The 25,459-nt window shown below is 37.9% G+C and overlaps 1 protein-coding gene across 1 annotated transcript in view; it reads left to right on the forward strand.

The window, feature by feature from the left end:
* ctps2.L (CTP synthase 2 L homeolog) overlaps positions 1 to 25,459 on the forward strand; it is a gene marked incomplete in the record, with an annotated part of 70,592 nt that overhangs the window by 15,376 nt on the left and 29,757 nt on the right. The window contains 6 exon segments of the mRNA NM_001092579.1: positions 3,439 to 3,555; positions 4,863 to 4,946; positions 10,327 to 10,407; positions 14,840 to 14,991; positions 18,586 to 18,718; positions 20,204 to 20,292. Coding sequence (NP_001086048.1) covers positions 3,439 to 3,555; positions 4,863 to 4,946; positions 10,327 to 10,407; positions 14,840 to 14,991; positions 18,586 to 18,718; positions 20,204 to 20,292 — 656 coding nt within the window.

A 25,459-nucleotide genomic window follows, 5' to 3' on the forward strand; every position in this document is an offset into this window, starting at 1 on the left:
GCATCGGCTAGTTGCTTCAGTCCTTGTCCTGTCAGCGACCATTTCCTTTGTTGTAATCTGATCGTTTGGCCCTAGGGTTTAACCGATATCACCCTGCCTTTGGTGGGCATATCGGGTTATGATCCGCCCTTTGGCGACCTTTCCAAATGGGTGGATCTTATCATGTATGGCCACCTTTAGACAAAAGATTGTGACTATAAAATGCTAATCCATATTAATATGATAAGAATTTCCCAAATGGGGCACCTACAAGAGGTGTGAAATGAAGATTGGGTGAACCAAAGCAGAGCAAATTATTTTAGAATTGATCTGACACATGGGGAAGAGTTAAACTGAGCTTTACTCCTTACAATGTCGGGAGAAAATGTTGTTTAAAATATTGTATTTGCGCCATTTTTATGTCGTTTGAAAGGCAAATTCATAAAAGTGTCTGTGCACTGTCTTGTTGTGTCCAGTAGTACTGTTTAAAGTTATGTCACATTCCTGTAAAAAAAACTGAAATGCATCAGTGTCCTGTAATAGGATTTTCAGAACTGCAGGCAAAATATTCGCCCACTGATTATGTGATAATGTATGAGCGCTTGAAGGTGGCCAAGTGATGTCACACATGCACATCTGCTGATGTCACACGCAGAAGGCCAGTGCCTAAGTAAGCACCAGACCTAAATAACACAATTGTCAAGGACCCAAACTGTAAATAGTTTAATGCGCTATAAAATTTTCTTTATGTTCTGTGTAGATTCTGCTAGAGGGCACTGTTGTTTCATTCCTGATTACTAAATATTTGCAGTAGTAGTGCATTGTATCAAGTTAGCCACAGTTCCCAAAAAGAAATGGTAGCAATGCAATACCTTTTATTGGCTAATTGGTTTAATAAAATAAAATGCAAAAAATTAAACCCCAAAACGCAGGCTTTCTAGACTTAAAATGTTATCAGGCAGAACATATTTGACTTCTGATTGACTTTTTCCTTCTGCACAAGTTGACTCTTGGCTCTAAGAAAATTTGTTTCTGATCCTATACCCTCAATTAAGTATGTCTGTAAAAAAAATATGATGCCAGAGCCACAAAGAAAAAACAAATTATAGTGAAGGCAGTTGGGATGAAAGTAGATGATAGTAGATTGTTGCACCAATCATGATAAGAAGCCTTGAGATACAAAGATGCAGAAATAAATCACTGCTTTTGCAGTTATACACTAAATATAATATGATGTTTAACTGCAATGTGGGCAGTTTTTACTAAAAACGTTCACAATTATCCAATGGATGCTTTGGGGCCCCACTGCGGTTTTTCAGAACAAGAACCCCTATTATTTAATTTCCCCCCCATTTATTCCTTCCCTACCCACAGAAATGCTTGGTTGCAAGGCTCAGGGCATGATCCCTTTATATAACCAGTGGGAGGCAGTAAAAGGTGATCACATTAGGGAAGAGCGATAGTATTTTCAAGATAGAATTTTAAAAAAAGCTTTAACCTTATTTTGAATAAACTGGAGACAGGGTGCCAGGATGTACTCTCCTGCTGTCTAATTTGATTACCTTCTTTACAAAAATACAAAACCCGAAATAGCTGGCAACTCTAAACATTCTATAAAAATACAAATTGCTAGGTAGCAAACTCATTAGGCGCAGACTGGTCTCCCTGGTGTGATGCCTCCTGTCTGCTCCTTACTTTATCTCATTACTAATAATACCGTCTCGTCCATTCTTTTCTGTCTGGGAACAGCTCCTGGAAAAACGCAGCGATGTAGAAGCTGAAAATTATAGGCATTGAAATGACTATGAATATTTAACGGGTGCTACCCTCTGTACAACTCCTTGTGTATTATGCCATAAGGCAGTACAATACCCCCCATATGTTTTGCCTGTTGTTTTAGACCTGAAAAAATATCTTACGCACGCTGAGAGCAGAGGGGACAACGATCTCTCTGCCCCTGGTTGAAAAGTGGCATCAGCTTATTACAATTTCAGATTGGAGCATGGGAGGTGATAATGAGAAAGAAGGAAAGGAGAGTAACCCTTAGGGCTCTTACAGACGAGTGTTTTTTGCTGTGCTCCCCTGCATTCCTGTTCCATGCGTTCAACCACAGGGGAGCGCAGGAGTAGATGCACTGAATTATTTTCAATGGGGCTGTACTCACACAGACGCATGTAAGCGCTGAACGCAGGTTGGAATGCAGCATGTTTCCTGCGTTCGTCGCTTACATGCGTCTGTGTGAGTACAGCCCCATTGAAAATAATTCAGTGCGTCTACTCCTGCGCTCCCTTGCGGCTGAACGCATGGAACAGAAACGCAGGGGAGCGCATCTAAAAACGCTAGTCTCTAAGAGCACTAATGGTCAGGGCACACAGGCGGGACAACTAATCCCCCTGAACTGCTCCCCTGCCTTCCCGCCGGCATGTAAATAGCCGACGAGATGGCTCGGCTAGATTCGTTTTCCGAAGTTCCCCCGAAGTTTCCTTGTGAGGCAACTTCGGGCGACTTCGGAAAACAAATTACGGCGAGTGCCATCCCACCGGCGATTTACATTTTAGCTGGCGGGAAGGCAGTTTGGGGAGATTAGTTGCCCCGAAGAAGAGATTTATCGCCGGGCGACTAATCTCCCTGAATCTGCCTGTGTGCCCTGACCCTAATCGGTAGGAATCTACCGTCCAGGGTGAGTTTGCCCTAAGGTCGAAGATAGTGGAAGACCTTTGAGGAGTGCCTTTCTTTTTAATGTTGTAATCTCCATGGATGAATATGGTGTTTCTTTGCACACAAAAAGCGCATAAGGCCCGAAACGTGTGTTTGGTAGTCGGCAATGAAGCACCTTGCAGCAGGAATTCTGCATATGGATTACTCTCCTTATTCTTCTAAATAGTTTGTGGACCCTCTCTGAGTGTATAGAAGATAGACAGGGCTCAGATTTGCTTTCTTGGGCATGTGTTTACACACACAAATACATTAACATTAAGTTGAGCGTATTTTTCATAAAAACTAGTATTACCAGAATTTCACTGCAAGCAGATATGCTGTGGTGCTAATTTACTAGCATAGGTGCTAGCTGCACCACTGAAAAGATCTTTGCTTTCATTTTCTAAATGTTACTAGACTGATCAAATTGGATTTTTGGTGCAGTGTAGCAACTATGTTAGTATATTATCCTGCCCCATACAGTATTTTCTCACTAATGTTAGATTGCATTTCAAGAACATAAAAATAATGGATAAAAACAGGACCTACAAATCTTTATCTAAATCCTCAAGCGTGTCATTTTTAGAACAACATCATATGTGGCAGTGTATAATTAAGTTCCTGCTGCTGCACATGTAGCTAAGTTCTTAGTAGGGAAGATATACTCAGTTGTGCTATTGTCACAATATAGATGTAATAGTATAAATTCTCTGTTATTTTTGACTGCGTTTGGAAAGGTGACTGTTTGCTCTTGCGTTACAGTTGGGAGGCACAATTGGAGACATCGAAGGCATGCCCTTTATTGAAGCTTTCAGACAGTTCCAGTTCAAGGCAAAGAGAGAGAACTTCTGCAACATACACGTCAGTCTTGTGCCCCAGGTAGGTACCACTGTTTTACAGCGAAAAGTGGCACTCAACATGTATTCTTTTTACTGTAAATGTTACAGCCCGAAGATTTAAAATAATGATGGCATGAAATCTGTGAACAAACTTTTTGGGATACCAAAATAATCTCTTTTCCTGGAACACACTTTAATTGAATCACTCATGGAGGCCAACGATAATTATCTTAAATGGCTTGGTCGAGGGCTACCTGTGCTCTCAAGGTATCCTGTACACCCCTACCAGTTTGAGTTGCAACAGAACAGACTATATAATGCAGAGTTAGTGCGGTGTTCAAGCAAAAGTTTTGGGGTTGTTGTTAATTGGATATCAATGTTGATAGCTGGGAAAGCTTTTCAGAGTTAGGATAGGGGTGCAACATTTTCTGCCGTCTCTAGTTTCCTATGACACTTAATTTGCAGGGCTTTCGGTGGTTTCTAATGCAGAGAGCAAGCTCAACATTTCCCCAGCGTATACACATTGTTGTCACTGCAGGATAACTGAGGAGATAGATAGCCCAGTAGAGCCCTATTACAAAATATACCCCTTTATCTCAGCTTGCCATATTTCAACTTATTTTGCTCCACTTAAGCCTCAGAAGTAATAGAATTTCATTGAAGTTTCACAAATAACTTTATAATAATTTTTTTCCGCAATATCCCGCACTGGTAGGAATTGTCTCTCATTTAAAAGGTGGTGTCATTATAGCCCATCCATACCCCTGCATTATAAACAAACATAGAATCAGTTTGTATTCTGCATTCCATTTGTAGATTTCAGACGCACAGCAGGTACAACAAGCCTTACATCCCTCTTATTCCCCGACAAATATCAATGCAGCAGACTGCAGCACATTTTAACTGTTCAACACTCGGAAATCTCTGATGTAGTTTTAGTCCTCATACCTCATTTAAATCTTTTGTGTTTTGTTTTTATTCTGCAGTTCATTAGAAAGGCAGACTTTGGTCATTCCTAGGACCAGGGACAGGCTGTGCCAATTATTATAGGTGTGATATACTCCTATGAAGGAAATGAGAAAAGGCTGAAATTAAAAAATTTTTTTAATGTAATTAAAGCAATAAGAAGTATGTTTAGCACAAGCCCTATTCATTGAACTTATGTTGAACAAAGGGGAACACTGCCCCTTTAAAGCTTATTTATACTATACACCTAACAGGGTGGAAGTCATATATATATATATATATATATATATATATATATATATATATATATATATATATATATATATAAAACCGTCATTGCTAGTTATTAATCACTTCTATGTAATTTGTACATTTGTTTAGCCTAGTGCAACTGGAGAGCAGAAGACAAAGCCAACCCAGAACAGCGTCCGTGCCCTGCGAGGACTTGGGTTATCTCCTGACTTGGTAAGATCCGAATGCAAAATCCACACTTGTCATCAATAAACAAAGAACAAACATAGGCTGTTTTTTGTGTGCAAGTCAGTCCTTCGGATAATACAGTGTTATTAGCAGCAGGAAGGTATGACCATTGGAATTTTCAGGAAAAGTCTATAATGTAACAGCATAGTCAATTTAGGACTGTTGTACCTGGGGCCCAACAGAGAACTTCACCCTAGGGGACTATTAAACATATAAGACCACACCTGTCATTGCGGCATCCGCCACCATCTCTCAAAGCTTTTGCTGCCCCCCTACTATTTACATGGACAAGCAGGGCCAAAGATGAAAGTAATAGCCTATAGCCACAAACTTTAACCATAATTACCCAGACATGAAAGTGCGATCAAAAGACTGAGATACCCAACAGGGAAAGGTTAACTAACCTCACGAACTCTAATCTTACATATGAAAAATTTACAGCAACAAGCGCTCAACAACTAATAAAAGATACCATCGCCTACCATAAATGGCAAAAGTGGAAACTCAACTATCACGACCAATAGGATACCAGCAGAGACTAAACACAGTGTTGACCTTGTATAGACTTCTGAAGCAGAAGCTCCACCGACATTGTATTGAATATATATTAAGGAACATTACCCCCTCCCCCCCTCTCTCTTACCCCCTCCTACTTACATGCTCTCTTCTCTATCTATGTCTTCCTTCAACTATTGATGGCTTTACTATGATTCTGAAAAACTCAATAAAAAAGGTAAATATAAAAAAAAAAAGAAAGTGCGATCACTTCAGAAATAGACAATAAGCATACCCCTGATATGACATTATGAAATGGTCAATGTATGTATCAACCCCAAACATGCCAGGTAGAAATGGCCAATAAGCATTTTAATGCTGGATTTGCCAGCAAGGAATGGTAAATCAACATATTAACCCCAGACAAGCAAGTAAATAATTGCAGGAATGGATTGTAATCACATTAACCACAGGCATGCTTGTAAGAGCACTGCATGCAATGGATATATTGAAAGCATTTCTTAACCCCCTTTCGCATAATCAAACTTCCTCCAACTTTTTCCGCTCTGCCTCCAGCAAAAAATTAAATAAATAAAATGGCCGTGCAATCCATAGTGTAACATATTGCTGTTTTTCACCTTCTTCTCTCCATCCAAAGGAGTGTGAAATTTTCAGTGGGCCAGTACGCCATCTGCGGGAGCCCAGCAGGGTGAGAAGTTTGGGGGGGGCAAAAAAAGGGTTTTGTTGGCTATGTACAGGTGGGCTGACAAATGGGTGATGAGGCCCAGTGTGGAAGTAAGCTTGCGGCTGGGCCAGAAGGTAGGGAGGAGGGCAGTGGATAATGACTGGACCCAGCGGGATTTCTCCTGGTATATAAATATGAAGTTAGTTCATAAACCCATTAGAAGCAGCGTTGGTGGGTAAAGTGAGGGTTATTAAATGTATTTAGACTGTGACAGGACTGGGTGGCTGAGGTGTTATAATATCTAAGCTTAGCAAATGTTTATCTTGTGAGGCAATTATGCTAAATAACAGAGGCTTCATCTTCTCCCAGCCTTGCCTGGACATTTTCCTCTTTTGGTTTTAAGACATTATGGTATGAGAATGTAGTAACTGGCAGTTACAGCTGTCAGCACACGCAACAACCATTAAGGCTTTTAAATTGATGTACCTTTTCTATTGATATAAATTATATGTTTGCAAAAGCAACTTTTTTAACTTCTCGTACTTGCAGAAAGTTTCTATTTGTTGACCTCAAAGCAGGCTCAGCTTTTTGTACTAACTGTCAAAAACATGTGGGTCATGAATATGTCACAGTTACTCAGTACACAGCGGCAGTTAGACTAAAATGGAACTCATTGGCTCATATTTATTCCTTATATTTAAAAGGGGGGATGTAATAAAAGTCGGTAACGGGAAAAATATTCGCAATGCGAAAAGTAATGCCTTTGTGCGAATTTAATATAGCTTTTGCGATCCCGGAAACTGTTTAGCGACCACTTCGGACAGTGGAAGGAGGTTTGTGAATTTTATAGTTTGTGCCAGTGAATGTAATAAAACTTCTTACTGAAAAAGTTGTTATGTTTGCTCCAAAAGATTACGACACCTTCAAGCACTTCTTAAGAGTGGGCAATGCGCAATTAAAATTCGCAGTGCGCAATTAAAATTCGCAATGTAATAACAGTTTAAGGAAGAGCATTACATTGCGAAATGAGACTTTTTATTCTTATTTGTGCTAATTGTTTTGCTCTTTGCAACTTTTATTACATTCCCGAAAAAGACTTTTAAAGGACAAGTTGGACTTCATTTGGCTAAAATCGCGACAAGCTTGTTCACAATCCTTCAGATTTTTTTTAAATCATATTTTATTTCCCCAAGGTCAACTGCATCATTATGTAATAAAAAGTCATGAATGTTAAATACATGTTTAAGGGCTCATTTAGGAATGCAAATGCATTGTAAATATGCCTATTTTATATTTTAATTTTTAAATACTCAAATCTTGTATCTGCTTCCAACAACTGGTCTAACAAGTTGATAGACTTTTATAATGCCCAAATGTCAAAGAGCCTCATCAGGTCATTTGCAGTAGGAAAAAATGTTACATTGAGAAGGTATATTTATAACCCATTTATGCCCCAATAATAATAATAAAACAATATTTGTGATTTGTGTCCAGTACAGTGTGGGTGGATGATTATAGCTGTGACCGTTTCCATTTAAGTACTGCAGTTCTACTTTGATATTATGTTACCGATCTGTCAGAGGCTCGTCTGTTTGATTTTCTGATCGATTACACCAGAATTAGTTTCTGCTAAAGGCCTGTCATAAAATAGGACAAGGGGTGGAAAGAAAAAGTTATCAATTTACTCTTTTACTAAAATTTATTTCTTCATGCCTGAAAAAGCATATCATTTGTAAAAGTGTGTTTTTTTACCTGGATATTATGTAAAAATAAAAAAAAAAGCAAAACTTAAGGTGGCCATAGACGCAAAGATCCTATCGTATGAATCGAGAATTCGTACGATTTTCGGACCGTTTGTGGAGAGTCCCGTCATTTTTCGTCCGGCTGAGATGGGGCATTTGGTCGATCGGACAGGTTTGATTTTGTCCTGACCGTCCCGCCGGAGCCCATTGCGCTCTCATCTTAATCTGATCGTTCGGCCATAGGGCCGAACGTTCAGATTACCACTGATATAGCCGTGCCCGTTAGTGGCATATCGGGGAAAGATCTGCTCGTTTGGCGATGTCGCCAAATGAGCGGATCTTTTCATCTATGGCCACCTTTACTTGTCTGGGGTAGAGAAAGTTTCTTGTCAACTCAACATCGGGTAATCATTACTGACAAGTATGCTGGTGGGAATTGTTTTCACATGGATGTGCTTCACACTTGATGAGGAGGTACATAATAGAGCTTCCCATACTGGCCTTCAGGCATAGTAGAAAGCTACACGTACTTATGACCTCCAAAAAATTGGGTGCCTGGATTCATCACACTTTCACTTGGTCAATATTTCATTCATTTACTTAGGTCAGTGCCACACTGAGATAAAAGGCTTACTTGCATTTGTTTCATTCAGATTCATTTACTTGGTTGAGGCATTATGCTGCTGCTATGTGCTTAAAGAGATTTTTATGTTCCACTCTTATATTCAATATAAAATGCAATTCCTAAGCCAACAAGTGTATTTTTTAGTTGTAATTTCGGTGTGTAGGTAACATCTCAGGTCATTGTGCCTAATTTTGTGCTTTCAAAAAGAGCCAGCACTTCACAATGGAACTGCTTTCTGATAAGCTATTGATTCTCCTACTCAATGTAAATGAAGGAGTCGTAGTGGGACTTTTTCAATGGAGTGCTGTTCTTATATATACCAGGGAGCTGTTATCTGGTTACCTTCATATTGTCTTGCTGCTGGGAGGGGGAGATATCACTCCAGCTTGCAGTAAAGAGTGACTTAAGTTTATCAGAGCACAAGTCACATAGCTGAGGACACCTGGGAAACTGACAACATGTCTAGCCCCATGTCAGGATTTTAAAATTCCAAAATTCTGTTTGCTCTTTTGCAAAATAGATTTCAGTGCATAATTCTGCTGGAGCAGCATTATTAACTGATGCGTTTAAAAAAAAAAACATGTTTTCCTGGGACATTATCCCTTTAAGTACTTCCTGCTCTGTAGAAGACAATATGGGCGGTGCACATATTAGGCACTGCTGCACTTTTGAGCCTGTGGTATGTATGTGTGGAACACAACTATTCCTCATGCCTTTCACCTTCAGAGTGGCCACACAACCCAGAATTGCAGATAACAGGGTCTTTATATAGGCCTATATTGTCTTTTCTTTTTTTTAGCATGTTTCAGTTGGATAGTGAGCACCTAGAGCCATTGTTCAGCTCTAGTGGGTATTTATGCAACTAAAATATCAAGAAAAGGGCCATGTCCAGTGTCAGCCTGGACTAAATCAGTTAGGTCAATCTGAAAAAATGTCTCCATATATGAGATATTTCTGGATGCATTTAAACTGCTTCTAACTCCCCCCACTTCATAAGGATCACTACTCTTGGTAGTTTTGGGACAGATTTAAAACTTTCTCTGAGGTACATGATATTGATTAGCGGAGCTTTGAACTCTCTGGAAAGCCACCGGTCACTTGTTTTGGGGCACCAGTCGTGAGGCGGAAGATTACTCATGGCGCTTCTCATTGATATCAAAGCAAAGTGACATGCAGAGATGACAACGCTTTGTGTAAGGGATATAATCAAACGAACTGGGAAAGAAGTAGGGGGAAAAAACGTTACTCTGCTGACATTAGAAAATCAATAATGCATGTGTGCCGAATAAGAAAGAGTCACGCTTCCAAGACTTTATACGTGACTGTATCAGCCACTGTCTATTTAATCATTATCTTTGTGTGTGTGCGTGATGAGAATCTCTGCTCTAAAGTATTAGATGTTATTCAAAGATCTATTCACATGATTTAAAGAGATCGGTTCATGTGAGGAAACCCACCAACATCCAAGAGCTGAAGCTGTTCTGTATGGAGGAACGGGCAGTTCGATGTGCAGAACTGATCAGCACTTAAGTTGCAGTTATTGCTGCACAAGGGGGGCTGAGAGCACCATTCACTTAATTTTGTCGTACGCAGATATGTCATTGGATAACTTTTTTCAATAAATACATGAGAAAATATAATACATTTTGTTTCATTTGTTTAAATAAGTTCTCTTCATCTACTTTTAGGACTTGTGTTGAAAATCAGATGACATTTTAGGTCACACTCGTATAAAAAAAAATAGAAAATGTTAAAGGGTTCATAAATTTGACATTTACATTTTACTTGATGTAATGTAAGGATTTCATTCGTTCACAGATTGTATGCAGAAGTGCCAAGCCAATTGAGATGGCTGTAAAACAGAAGATTTCCATGTTTTGCCACGTGGAGCCAGAACAGGTCAGCCTTTTTTAACCATTTGGGTTCTACCACATTGCTCATTGCATTAAATGATTGAGTGTATTTTTTAGCTATCAGCTGATTTGCTCTTATCAAAGATTTATTCTTGCTATATGCTGTAAAGATGACATTTTAATGATGCAAGGCAAAACATTTTACTGTAAACCATTAGAGACCTTTGGCTCCTGGGAAAAGAGGCACTATAATTCAGAAGTACATTTGTCTCTTCAGTCCGAGTACAGTTATAACAGGCCTGATGGATTTGGTACTTAACCTCTGCCTCTAGGATTTTCTATGATGTTGGTCAATATGCCCTGCTGACCCAGCCACTCTTCACCAAGTTAATAGCTTATTGGAATGAATAAGGTAGAGTTCTGTGCGGGTCCATTTTTTGGAACCCGTACCTGCAAACCCACATTCTTACCCTCTTGGACTCACTACCCAACCCGCAAGTAACTTATCCGCAAACCGGACCCGCTGACCATCAAGAATCAGGAAGTGCTGTCATTGTTTACTGGATGTGACATCATCGGAAGTAGGCGTGATCGAAAAAAAGGAGTAAAACAGGAAGTGTTGTGTTTGCAAAACGTAAGTGACATTATCGGAAGTAGACGTGATCAGAAAAAAGGAGTCAAAATCGATATTGAACCGCCAACCTGCGTCTATTCCCGCACCCGGAACTTCTACCCGCAACCCACAGGGTACCACAGCTTTTTGTGGGTAACCCGCAGCTACCCGACCCAGGACTCTAGAATAAGGGACCAAATTTGCTGCTTCCCTGACCAATATCATAGCCATTCCCACTTATGCTTAGACTAGATGTCCATCAGACAGGATAACATGCTGTGGGCGCATTCCTTTCATGAGGAGTATGACATTGTCCCACCATGTGACCTAATCATATATTTATATCTGGCTCTTTAAAGAATGGTTGGCTAGCGCACTGCATGTTTCCATTGAAGGAAAATACACCAACCGGAAATCGAAGCTCTGTGAGTGCATTGGCGCTTGCGTTTTGTCATTATAGCAGGCGGCAGGCACGGAGAAGGCAGTTCTGGGAGATTGTCGACCCACAGAATAGGCGATTAGTCGCCAGTTGACTAAATCTCCCCGAATCTGCCTGTGTGCTAGTGACCATAAAAGAAAGATGAATACTGTACGCAGAGTTGGGCTCCCAGTGGAAGCAGAATGGCAATTAGAAACTGTTGGTGCAGATCAAAGGTGATCCCATGGCTCAGCCTGTGAGATAATATTCATGATATGGTTTATTTTTTTCTGACAAAGTATTTGTTCTGAGAGTCTGAGCAGCCTCTAACACTGAAGGTTACACAAAGAAGATTATGCACCATTTATGCAGTCTAATTAGAATTTCAGTCTTTCCTCCTGCTCCTCTGGTGCCTCTGTTAACACGCAGTACAATCTCAGCCAGATAATGCAGCGCCCATAAATAAGTTATCATGATGATGATATCTATTTGTTCTTTGCCTGAATGAATACAACTTTTGTAAAGCCAGCGGACCGTGGTTATTAAGCAAGCTGCCGCATACAGGAAGTATTACAGGATTATCTTGACTTTCATTTGCAAACAAATTGCTTAAGACAAAAACCGAAACAGCTCAAGACAACTGCAGTATAAGAAGGGAACTTCTATCCCACCATGTCCCCAGCACTTTTCTTTCCATCTACACACTGTCCAGAATCCTGGTTTGCATGCATTACTGCCAAACTGGACAGATAAAGCAGAAAACCCCAGGTTCTCTCTGGATAACAGATCCCATTCCTGTGTTTGGTAAGCAATGGAGGTTAACCTGTAACCTTAGAGGGCTACGTGTGGAGCATTTATGACCTATGGGGCAGTTTTCCATTGCTAAGTGACTTAATAAATACTAACGTATACCAATACCCTTACAGATTTTTTCGTTTCTAACTTCAAAGGTTATACACAGCTTTGAGAATCAGAGCTGCAGATCTATTAAATTATATTAAAGGAAAACTATACCCCCGAACAAAGTAGGTCTCTATAAAAAGATATTGCATAAAACAGCTCATATGTAAAACCTTGCTTTATTTAAACCAGGGGTATCCAAAAGGCAGATCGGGATCTACCAGTAGACCTTTAGTTGGTGATCAGTAGATCTCAAGACACTATCAAAAACAGCTTGACTAAATTACCTAATCACATGCAGCGATTCATTTTCCGAAGTCGCCCGTTCGGCACGCCAAAACGCTCAGTGTGACGTTACCCTAAGGTTACATAGAAATTGTTGTTTTTTAAAAATAGTAATATAAATTCTTTTATACATTAATATAATATATGAGTAATATTTTCCATGGAACAGAATGCTAACAGTGATATTATGGATGTAGATCATAATGGGACAACATCAATAAAAGTAGATCCCGCATTAGTAAAGTATGGGCACTCTTGATTTAAATAAACCATTTTCATAATAATATACTTTTTTAGTAGTATGTGCTATCTGGTAATCCTAAATAGAGGATTGCCATTTTAAAAAATGAGGGCCTCCACGTGGGATCCTAGAATTCACAGTGCATACAAACAAACCATACATGTTAGGTCACATGAGCAAATTTTTGCAGAACAGAGACCATCACAAAATGGTGGTTCAAGGTAAGAGATTTAAAACAGCAATATGTATTTAATCATATACTCCAGTTTGGTAAGATTATTTAATATGACACTTAAGGTAATATGATATAAACTATCCGTTGCTTAAATATTCATTTTGGGGGTAAAGTTTTCCTTGAAAGGGTTGGTTCACCTTTACAATAATTTTTAATATGTTATAAAATGGCTAATTTTAAGCAACTTTTCAATTGGCCTTAATTGTTTCTTTTTTTTTTTTTTTTTTTTTTATAGTTTTTAATGATTTGCCTTCTCTCTCTTTCCAGCTTTTAAATGGGGGTCACTGACCCCATTTAAAAACAAATGTTCTGTAAGGGTACGCATTTATTGTTATTGCTACTTTTTATTACCTTACTTGCTTTTCATATACCTGTCTTTTATTTAAATCAGTGCATGGTTGCTAGGGTAATTGGAATTGCAAACTGGAGAGCTGCTGAATAAAAAGCTAAATAACTCAAAAGCCACCAATAATAAAAAATGGAAACGAATTGGAAATTGTCTCAGAATATCACTCTCTTCTACATTATACTAAAAGTTAATTTGAAGATGATCAACCCCTTCAATATCAACTTAAAATACAGCAACCCATCCAAACCCCCCTCCCACACACAAGCAGAGCTGCACTGAGTGTGCATATCATACACACCATAGGATTTAGCTGCTGCTTGGAGCATAGAAAGGAATGTCACATTTCAATCAGTATTAATGCAAACATGATTGCTAATTTCTCCACTAATATTCCGTGACAGTTTGGCTCAGTGCTTTTCAAAGATAACCCGCTCCCTATGAACTCGCTCACTGCAGATAAAATGCTGTCTTTTAGTTTCCCTCGCACACCTTATAACATGTGGCTGACAGATCTATTAAAATGTAGGACTTCGTTCCAAGCTTTAAACTGGAATATATTTCACAAACTTCTGACAGATATGTATAAAATGAAGCACAATATTCCATATGAAGTTATCCTTTAACTCAGTAGTTGCCAAACTGTAGAGAGCCAGTGTTAAGGCTAATTAGGGTGAGGTTTAGAAAAAAATGCCAATTTGTTCTCCTAAATAGTTCTTGAAGCCATCGAAAAGAGCTATTCTGGTGCAAATATTGCTGAACATTTAATTGCTGCCTTGGCACTATGGACAAATGGGCAGGGGCCTGTTATCCAGAATGCTCGGGACCTGGGGTTTTCTGATCTTTCTGTAGTTTGGATCTACATCTACTAGAAAATAATTTACATATTGGATTACTATGCTTTCAATAAGGATGTATTGTATCTTAGTTGGGATCAAGTACAATGGACTGTTTTATTACAGAAAAGTAGGAAATCATTTCTAGAAAAAGGTTATTTGATTATAATGAATTTTATGATGACCTTCTCATAAATCAGAACTTTCTGGATAATAGGTTTCCGGATAGCGGATCCAATATCTTTTGGCCTTTTAGGGGGTGATTTGGATTAAGTGCTTATTTGATGCCTCGGTTACCTCTAGAAGAATAACAGATAACTATTACACTAATGTTCTTACATGTCTGTGACCTTATTAGCTACGGGGGGCCCTGACCAAATGTCCAATTCCAAACAGGGGGACAGAAATAAAAGTCCAAAAAAACACTACTTTAACTACTGTTTTACAACTTTCAGCACCTGTTTTGATATTTTGCAAATTTTTTAAAATAAATATAGCGTAAATATGCAGTGCTGGAAGGTTTAGAATAGCATTTGCTGGATTTGCACCTCTTGGCTCTGTTAAGCAAATAATCACTTTCCTAAATCCTAAAAATTTTTTATAGGTTATTTTCGTCCATGATGTGTCCTCAACTTACAGAGTCCCCATTCTTTTACAAGAGCAAGGCATAATCAAGTATTTTAAGCAGAGGCTGAGCATTCCTATAGAAGACCAACCAAGTACTCAACTTTTCAAATGGAAAAGAATGGCTGACAGGTATGGATTCTTTCCAAAATGCTTTCTTACAGATCCCACCAAAAAGTGTTTTGTAGCATTATTGCTTCTAGAAAAATAATTTAACAGAACATGCAACCATATTTTAAGACTTGTGTCTCAAGCTAGCCATTTGTATTACAGATAATACTGCTAAGAACAGTAGCTGGCTTCTATTTGTATATTCATATATATAATACATATGTTTAAAGTGCAGTGACAACCCAAACTCTATTGGGCAAATTTACTTACTTTCGAATTTGCGCCAGCGTTGGCTTCGCCAAACTTCACCAGGCGTAAAGTCGCCAGGGCTGCGCAAATTCACGAAGATCCGAAGTTCCACACAAGTTACAGATCGTTTGCAAAGTTGCGCTAGCGATGTTACTATCAGCGGTTCGAAGTTAGCGATTGCAAATTTGCATACGTCGTGCAGTTAAAGTACAATGGCCGTATATGCAGCAGCAAACACATTACACTACACAAAGCCAGGCTTAATAAATGCTTAACAAATGTGTTCTAATGCCCTACACATCTGCCCACAGTATAGTTTAGGTGCAGTATGTTATCAAATGTAGGGGGAAAGGAGGGTACCCTAAAAAAATCAATCTTTTTCAGCCTATCACCCTATAAAAAGTAAAAGACGCCAGCGTTTTTTTGGGACTTAGAAAAAATGTCAACTTTTTTTTGGACCATCCCTATCTACTCTATTGCAATTCGCCTGGTCTGAGGTGGCGAAGTAAAGTCTGGCGCAAGAGGTAACGTTCACGAAAATCCGCAACTTAGTGATTTAGCGTAATTACATCCCTTTGCCAGAGCACAACTTTGCCTGGCGTAAGGGTGCGAAGCAGCGCTAGAGTAGGTTCACTTCGCTAGCGAATTTACGCCAGCAGCCGTTAGTAAATCGGCGAAGTGGCAAAATGACGTCACGCTGGCGAATTTTTGCTAGCGTTAGCCACTTCGCCCCTAAATAAAGTAAATTTGCCCCTAAGCATTATGTCACTTTTTTAGGCACTTGCCTAGTGGCTCTAATCAATAACCTAGGACCCCGGCCTGGGGCGCCTCTTCCTTACGCACCAAACCTCTATGATAGGCCATATTTGCAGCATCTCTGACCAGTTCATGCCCAATATTTTTCTGATTTATTTGCCTACTCACGAAGGAAAGGGATTTCTGGAGAAAATCAAAGAAAATAGCAACATGGTACTCTAATGGAAAGTACCATAGGCTGATGCATTTTTAAGGATGAGGAGCTCCAGGCCGTGTTCCCAGGTTAGCGATTAAAGTCACTGTGAAGCCCATTTTCCACCCTCCCCAAAGGATTTTGGTTTTATTGACTCTTAACACCCTTTTTTGAATATCTGTACTGAAGATTCTTTAGAGCAGGGATCCCCAAACTTTTTTTTAACCCAGGAGCCACATGAATATGTAATAAGTTTAGGGGGTACTAAATGTGAGCTGTGGTTGGCTATGGGTAGCCTATGTGTGGACTGCTGCCAACAGGAGGCTCTGTTTGGAAATACACCTGTTTTTATGCTTTAACTAAAGCTTGACTTTAAGCCAGGAATTAAAAAATAATCACCTGGTTTGAGGCCACAGGGAGCAACATGCAATGGGTTGGTGAGCAACATGTTGCTCACAAACCACTGGTTTGGGGATCACTGCTTTATAGTTATCCACTGGGACTATTATTGTGCATTATATGGTTTCCCTTATTTCCCCATCTCCATTACTTTTACTTCCTTTGACATTTTCCTTCCCTATATGAAATTTAAATGCTCATTTATTCCTCAGCAGTGGGGAACAAATTCATACATCTTTTCACACTTCCTTAATTTTAATTCTAGCTCAAAATGTCAGTTCCTGTATTAACATTATATCTCTACTTCCCTCCCCCATTTCTTTTGCATGGAAGTATTTCATTACCTTGTTTAATAGCAGCCATTTTCCTTGACAGTTTTATGCCTTTAACCTTGCATAAAGGTATAATATATCTAGTTCCATAACTTTTTACATTGAAACATAAAATAAGAGAAAGTTTTCACTGCATTTGCTTTTTCATTTTCCATTTATTAATATCATTTTTCCTTTTGACTGTTTGCCATCGTCATATCTACATAACCAATTTTATGAATTTGAATTTGTTCTGCCACAGAACAGGGCCAGAGTAATATTCTGTCAAATAATAAAATGCTTCCTCTGGTTAAAAAAGGGGGATAAGTTGATTAGAAAAAAAAGTCTAAATTTACAAAAGGTTCATCCTCTTGTACAGAACATTTCTGACCAGTTCAAGTAGCAAATCGTCAACTCTTTTTGAAAGGTATAGAGAACGCTCTCTTGCTCTCATTGATTCTAGTAGGATGACTGATACCACAATGAATTCATGTATCTATTTCCTTGTTATGAGAAATCGGGGGGCCCTGACCAAACCCCAAAAAACAGAAAACTTGAATCTCAGTCAAATTCTACTTTAAGAAGATGAATATTTCTGCATGTTATTTACTGGGGAGTGCCAATTTATAAGCGCAAATATTAATTGCCTTCCTTGAATTGGACTGGGGTACTTTTCATTAGAGTTCAGCAGGTCCGGGTTACAGATAAGGTACTTGCAGGTAAGAATGCGGGTTGCAGGTACGGGTCGGGTACGGGTTTCGAAACATGAATCCGCGCAGGACTGTACGTAACCATGGTCTTAGTCAAAAATATAATTTTATGAATATATGAGGATTTTCCTTCTACTGCATCATCACTAATCAAGTGCCAAGGATGTAGGCACGAAACGCGTTAGAGAATCACATACCCTACCGATCTATGTAATTTTAAGCATTGAAATAAAGCCCGATTGATATTACATGAGTCTGTCTCCTGGTATGCTCCGATCAGCGCTCCGTAGCGAGTTCTTGTATTCTCCAGCATCTTTCCTGCAGCCAAGATTCAAGGAAAGGACAAATAAAAAATGTGTGTGGGACAATATTAATAGAATTTTTAGGGTCCGTAAATTGTGACTTGAAAAGGCTATGTGCTGTTACATTCTGTCTCTTACATTACAGTTATGGGATCTGTTACAAAAGCCGTCTCCCATAGACTCCAAATAATCCATATTTTGTGTAATGACAAAACAGTACCTTGCACTTGATCCCAACTAAGATATAATAAATCCTAAGCAAAACCAGCCTATTGGGTTTATGTAATGTTTACATGATCTTGTAGTAGACTTCCGGTATGAAGATCCAAATTACGGAAAGAGCCATTGTCCAGAAAACCAAAGGTCGTGAGCATTCTTCATAATGGGTCCCATACCTGTATATTAATATAGCTTATATGCAACCGTGTGCCCTGCTTGAAATTGTATCTAAGTTAAGAGTGTTAAACCTTGTTTTCAGGAGTCCAGTCATTAAGCTGCAGTATATGAACGCTGTATGGATTTAGATGTAATTTAGCTGATGAGGACAAAGGAAATGTACCTCTGGATTGAGACATAAGGAAAAATAGACATGTCTTTATTACTATTTATATGCATTGTCAATATTGGCATTGTTAATAAAGGTAAACTTTCCCAACTGATTGGATATAGTGGAGTAACTAGGTCTTCTTTTTCAGATATGAAAGACTGCTGAAGACATGCTCCATTGCTCTGGTGGGCAAGTACACAAAGCTGAGTGACTGCTACACATCAGTCTTCAAAGCGCTGGAGCACTCTGCCCTGGCTATTAATCACAAGCTCAACTTAATGGTAAGGCAGTGCATGGCCTAGCTCTGATTGTAGCTATAGAGTAGACAGAAGGTGACTGTGCAATGCACATGAACTATGTTTACTCATCAATTGATATATCTATGGGATTTTTCTGATGCATATGTCTTAGGGTTGCCACCTGGACTGATGGTTGATCCCAATGTTATTAATAGGGAAAAAAGCTAAATACATAGGTACATAGTACTCTTGAAATCAGCTGGTCCAGCAGCGTTGCTTTGAATTGAGTGGAGTGTGAGCCAGTCTGAATTTAATGCCACCTATGAATGATTTTCCTCATAGACGTCCCATGTGTTTTGGAGAACATTAAGTGATGGTTCACCTTCACAGCACCTATTTTTAAACAGAGACCACAAATAAATAATTCATTATAATTTGTAAACATTTTTGTAAGGTCCTCCAAAAATATCATAAAAATAAAAAAATCAAATAAAAGAGGACCTTTGCACTCACCAATTATCTCTCTCTCTCTCTATATATATATATATATATATATATATATATATATATATATATATATATATATATATATATATATATATATATACAGTAGTAATGGATCAGCACACTCATTTTAGAAGTGATTAAAGTGGTTTTATTGGTAACACAGCATTGTAACAATGCTGTGTTACCAATAAAAACACTTTAATCACTTCTAAAATGAGTGTGCTGATCCATTACTGCTGCATATTATGAACATTGATCGTGCACCTCTACTCTACTGAAGATCGAGTGCGGACACCCAAAGCATTTCTATCTATCTATCTATCTATCTATCTATCTATCTATATCTTAAAGAAAAATGTATTATCAGCGTTACAGTCCCGTTTTGGACCTGTGACTTGAGAAAGGTCCAAAATGGGACCAAAACATTGACAATAAATTTCTCTTTATTTTCACCGCATTATGAAGTCCTGGAGTTCGTCTGTTTCTGAGAAATTTTATACATATATATATATATATATATATATATATATATATATATATATATATATATATATATATATATATATATATATATATATATATATATATATATATAATACAAAAGAGCCATGAATATCCTGTAAATTATATCCGTATAAATGGTGCTTAATGATGTCATCGGTTATAATCAAAGCTTAGTGATGTCATTTTTGTCACATGATTTACTAAAACTCGTGTATTCTATTAAATAAAGTACCCCCTGTTGCAAAATATGAGGATATTAGAAGTCAACTCGGAGTTCCATGACCTGTATAAAAGCACTCGGCCTTAGGCTTCATGATTTTATATGGTCATTGAACTACTTGTTACTTATAATATCCTTCTATTTTACAATAGGTGGCACTTTATTCACTATGGAATGTTTTTATTCTCTGTCTCCAAATCCGCATTTTATTTAGAAGTGATATTGGATTCCAGTGCTCCTGTGTTGCCCTTTAAATCTTGCAGCTTATTTACTCCTGGCCCATTGTATTATCTCAGTACATAGATTCTGCAGATCTGGAGCCTTCCATGAAAGCTCAAGACCCTGTGAAATACCACAAAGCCTGGGAAGAACTATGCAAAGCAGAGTAAGTAATTGAAATGGATGTTAGCAACATAGGAGGCTATTTAGAACTGGCCTCAATTATCTGCAGTTGGCTTCTGTGTTGGTTTTTTTTATACCAATGAACTGTAAAATCTATCGCGTTCAGGATAAAATACGGTTTAATGGTATTAGGTTAATGTTCATTTAAAAGATCTACAGCCACAGAATGAATTTAGAAGCCTATTAAAATGTGATCATGGCAGCTTCTGATGTGTATAGTAAAATGCCAGTTTGTGTGTTATTACCGGTTAAGGTCAGTATGGCAGCACATTCATTATGTTATTGCATATTACAAACCTGCGATAACTGAACAAAGAACAATCCATTTTATTTATTATCTATTTGCTTTCCTCACAGCCTCTTCCCATGTAACTGTTTTTAATCAGCTGTCTAATGATCCGGTATTGCCTTATAAACCTGTGATATCTACAGTATGCTACATGCAAGAGCTATATTTCTGCTCAGAATTTTTCTTATCAGTTAAGTAAAATATCTGTAGATACATCAAGGGAGGAAGGGCACATAAAGCAATTGTACTATTTTTTTCAGAATGTACACTGTGTGGGTCAAGGTGAGGTTCTCCATTGCTATATGTATACAATTTTACACAAAAAAAATCATTTGGATGTTAATTAAGATATATTATGAAATTATTGTGTAACTTTAACATGAAAAGCCTGTCTGTTCATCAATAATAAAAAAAAAAAGATGTTTTTTTTTTAAAAAAAAGAAATGAATGGAGAGTGGTGGAATTTCACTCTAGTGGACTGTGGCGATCTCTAACTTCATTTTTTGATAAATATACCCCCATGGTCTTTGTTTCAAATGTGCAAGTTCCTGCATTTTAAAGAGCCAAATGTGAAGAGTTGGTCTATAATGTAAAGTTTATTTGGTGTGGTTGGGCAGGGGAGAGTGGGGCCCCTGCTTAATCTTTGAGTTTCATTCTACATTAATATTTAAATTTCGCACACTCACACAGAATTAAATGAAGACGTTTTTATTCCTTTAAAGTTTATGTATAATGGAAATCTCGCTGTACCTCAATCCCTGGCTTTCCCTTGTTTGCAAGTGGTTAGAATGACCTTTTAGTATTGTCTTATTTTGTATAAAGCTAGCATTATTGGGACACACAGCAGCAATAATGACATACAATTCTTTGTCCTAAAATTACCGGTACTCTTTTTTTTCCTCTGCATTTCAAATAACTTTTGTAATAGTCGGATACTTGTATTACATTTTTAAGGGATAATATGGTTGTTTTCTACTGTAATTTCTAGTGGTTTCAGGGAGAGAACAAACACAAGCACAGTTATTTTTTGCGATTTTTTTTTTTTTGCTTTGGCACAACTTAATCTTGCTTATTATTTAGTTAATTGTGTATCAGCACTGTGCTCTGTCATTCAGAAACTATACACAACGTGTTGTTTTACATATTTAAGAAAGACAAATACTGCGGACTTTCCACATATAGGATATTCATATCCTGCCTAAACAAGCCTCATTTAAAGGAATACTGTCATTGGAAAACATGTTTTTTCAAAACGCATCAGTTAATAGTGCTGCTCTAGTAGACTTCTGCACTGAAATGCGTTTTTCAAAAACTACGTTTTGTTTTTTTAATTTAATTTTGAAATCTGACATGGGGCTAGACATATTGTCAGTTTCCCAGCTGCCCCTAGTCATGTGATTTGTGCTCTGATAAACAACAGCATTTACAGTACCTTTCTTCACAAGACCCAAGGATTGCAGTAGTTTTTTTTCAGTGTGTGTGTTTCAGTGGCTCTCAAACTTGGTTTGCTGCACTCAAAGGTCCAACCTATGGCTTGGCCACTTCCTTGAAGGTCCAAATTTTGTTCATGTCCCCTCACATTAAATGGGTACAGATATAGGAAAACATCAGTGTATCACTTATTCAGCCATAGTTTCAAGAATAACCAGGAAATCAAATACATATTCACCCCTAGTCTCACACTAATTGACCTTCCAGCTGGACTTTCAGGTATATCTAGTAGGGCAAATTTCCATTCTTCCCAGTTCTCATGTTATTTTTATTTATTATATATTCCATACCTTAAAAAGGAATATGTAACCTCGTGGCTGCCATTGCTTTGCCTCTTCCTCTCTATAACAATTCACTATAGTCTTAGCAGTATTGTCTGCCTTAATTAAGATTCACTTTACAAATCAATTAAGCAATTGAGATTCTTGTAATAGAGACATTTTGGAAATGTATGCTCTAATAAAGACACTGGCTGATCAGGACAACGTCTGATGTTTAGTGATGAATGTTGGAGTGAGGTTTGAATGTATTACTGAAGGTTAAAGAGTGATGACTTTAAAGGAAGCCTAAATGTGTAGAAATGTATATTTCTATATAATAAAAAAATATTAACTGAGGCTTTAGGACTTGAGAACACTTGGCTAATTCATGTCTTTGGGTGTCCGTTAAAGGCCAAAGTTTACTGTCTGCACTGCATTCAAATTACTTCTCCCTTTTTATTGCTAAATTATACTTCTCCGAGAGAAACATTTGGTGCCCTGTACATATAACATATTCAACAGATTGAACGTTAAACACCTCTGCTCCTTTTGCATTCAACATAAAAAGCTTATTTGATCCTACACCTTACTTAGTTGTCTGTCTTTCTTGCCCTACTGGTGTCCAAGTCTGTGTGTGTGTGTTCTCAACTTACAGTTTCTCTTCTGATCATTTATTTATGTATTATAGGCTTTCGCCATGTTCTTGTTCTTTGCAGTAGCAAGCTGTGTATTGTAGTGTTTGCTTTCTATCCTTGTGCCAGTTCCAAAAGAATATTTGGGCTTTTTTTCTATTCCAGTGTTTCTTTGATGTCTTTGTTTATACTCACAGCAGTATTATTGCTTTATGTCTTATCACCGCTAAATTTGATATATCCCCTATAAGCAAAGCACCAAGAAAGGTTATGGAAAGATGGTTAAAGTTAACTGAATGGTTTTGAAACTCCAAATGTAGTTAATGCGACCGGTATGTATATAGTAACTCTAACCAAGCTGCATGGCATAAATGGGTTAACATAGAAACATTTATTTATTTTAAACATTTCGATCATTAAATATCTTGGTTAGGAATTACTAACATCTTAATATACCAAGTAGTCAATATTGTGATGTTGACTAGTTATAGGTAATATAAAGTAGAAGAGGTTTCTACCATGGCAGTAGTTAAATGTACAGTTCCAAGGAGACACAATGTAGAAAAATCCACTCTTACGTCAATTTTCTCTGCTTCTAGCCACATCTATAATTCTAGAAAACGAATGGAAAAAAAGTAATACGGCCTGACCCCACAACTATACATGTTTTGGTTTGGTGAAAGCCAAAGGATGCCTTCAACCTAAAATTTGGTGTGGGATCCATTATGGAATTAGTAGCCATTTTTGCAGCAGCCAAGATTAAAAAAACACCAAGATTAAGTCAAGTATCTTCCATTGCTTCATCAATCACCAGATGTAAACGTTACTTAACCTTCAAGGAAAATTTTGGAGAACAAAAATGCAAAGTAGTTTTCCACCTTCTTTGTCCCTTGTAAAACTGGAGTCATTTTTTATGAAGAATGAACTAGTATCACACTTGTAACAGTTCAGGACTTGCATGACAGCTTTCAGGAAGGGCTGAAGCTGCTTTGAAGCCAAAGGATGGCCCTACTTTTTACTGGGACATCGATATTAATGTAAAACAATATAAGACTATATCATTAATCTGCAAAATATGGTGCTTAGTGATGCTATCAGTTATAAACTGTTGCTTAATTATGCCACTGAATCTGTCATATAATTGTGTAAATAATTACGTATGCTCTGCTTAAAATATTAAGATGTTGGAAATGACCTCAAGGTGTATGACCCACATAAAAGCACTTAAAGGGATTCTGTCTCTGTCAACTTCTGTCAACTTTTCCAGAAGAATCCTGCACTGAAATCCAGTTTTCAAAATAGCAAACATGTCAGTTTCCCAGGTGCCCTCAGTCATGTGCTCTGATACATTTCAGTCACTTTTTACTACTGCACTGCAAGTTCAAGTGATATCATCCTCCTCACTTTCTCCCCAGAAGCCCTTCAGCAGAACAATGGGAAAGTAACCAGCTCCCTGACACAATATAACAGTTCCCTAGTAGATATAAGAATAGCACTCAATAGTAAATATCCAAGGAGAAACAATAGCCTGTTCCATCATGAAGCGCTGACTCTTTCTGAAAGCAAAGCACCTTCATCTTTTATTTTCCTTGTGGATTTACATAAAGAAATATTTAGAGCTGAATGCTTATTTTCAATTTACCTTTTATAACCTAAGCATCTATGAAGATATTTCAGATTTAACTTGTGGTTGTAGTCTTGCCTAAGCATTCATTGGCTCACTGGCTCCTTACTTCTTTCCCCTCTGCCATGGGGCTGCTGACTGCAGTACCCTCTGTAAACTCTTGATGGCAGCCCTGCCTGCATGGATAGATAACAAAAGTCTAAGGCAGTATGTTTATTCCACTGTGCTAAGCAGCATTTTGCTGGAATAATTAAGGATATAGTTGCCTTTAATTTAAAGTTAATTTAGCCAATTTATATCATCACACTTGCTGCATGTATGAACACATAATGGAATACTGAAGACTAAATTGGGTTTTTAACATTCATGCCTTTGATAAATAGCACTCAAGCTAATCTGGTTAAAATGTACATGTTAGTTCAGCATGAATACTACAGCAAATTAAAGTAGGAAATATACGTCTGTAATACAATTTGTTCAGCTGCTTCTTATTATTTGTGTATTTGAATATTATGGACAACAAATCAATTTAGATCAACTTACTCACAAGATAATGTTCCATTCTATTTAGTGGTTCCCAAACTGTGGGGCTGGCCCCCTGAACAGTGGAGGTATAGTTCCAGCTTGGAGTAAGATTGGGGGAGAATGTCTATTGGCTGTACTAGATACACTTAAAAGCCCAGCTTGAAGGTCATTTATGGTGGTGGCACACGGGGAGATTTAGTCATCTGCGATAAAAAACAAAAGTTTCCGACTTTGGAAAACCAAAACAAAGCTTATGCCATCCCACATTATTGCCTATGGGAAGTCATTTTGTGGAGATTAGTTGCCCGCAGTAGCGAAGATTTATCTCA

This window comes from Xenopus laevis, chromosome 2L, assembly GCF_017654675.1.
Source record: "Xenopus laevis strain J_2021 chromosome 2L, Xenopus_laevis_v10.1, whole genome shotgun sequence".
Taxonomy (NCBI): domain Eukaryota; kingdom Metazoa; phylum Chordata; class Amphibia; order Anura; family Pipidae; genus Xenopus; species Xenopus laevis.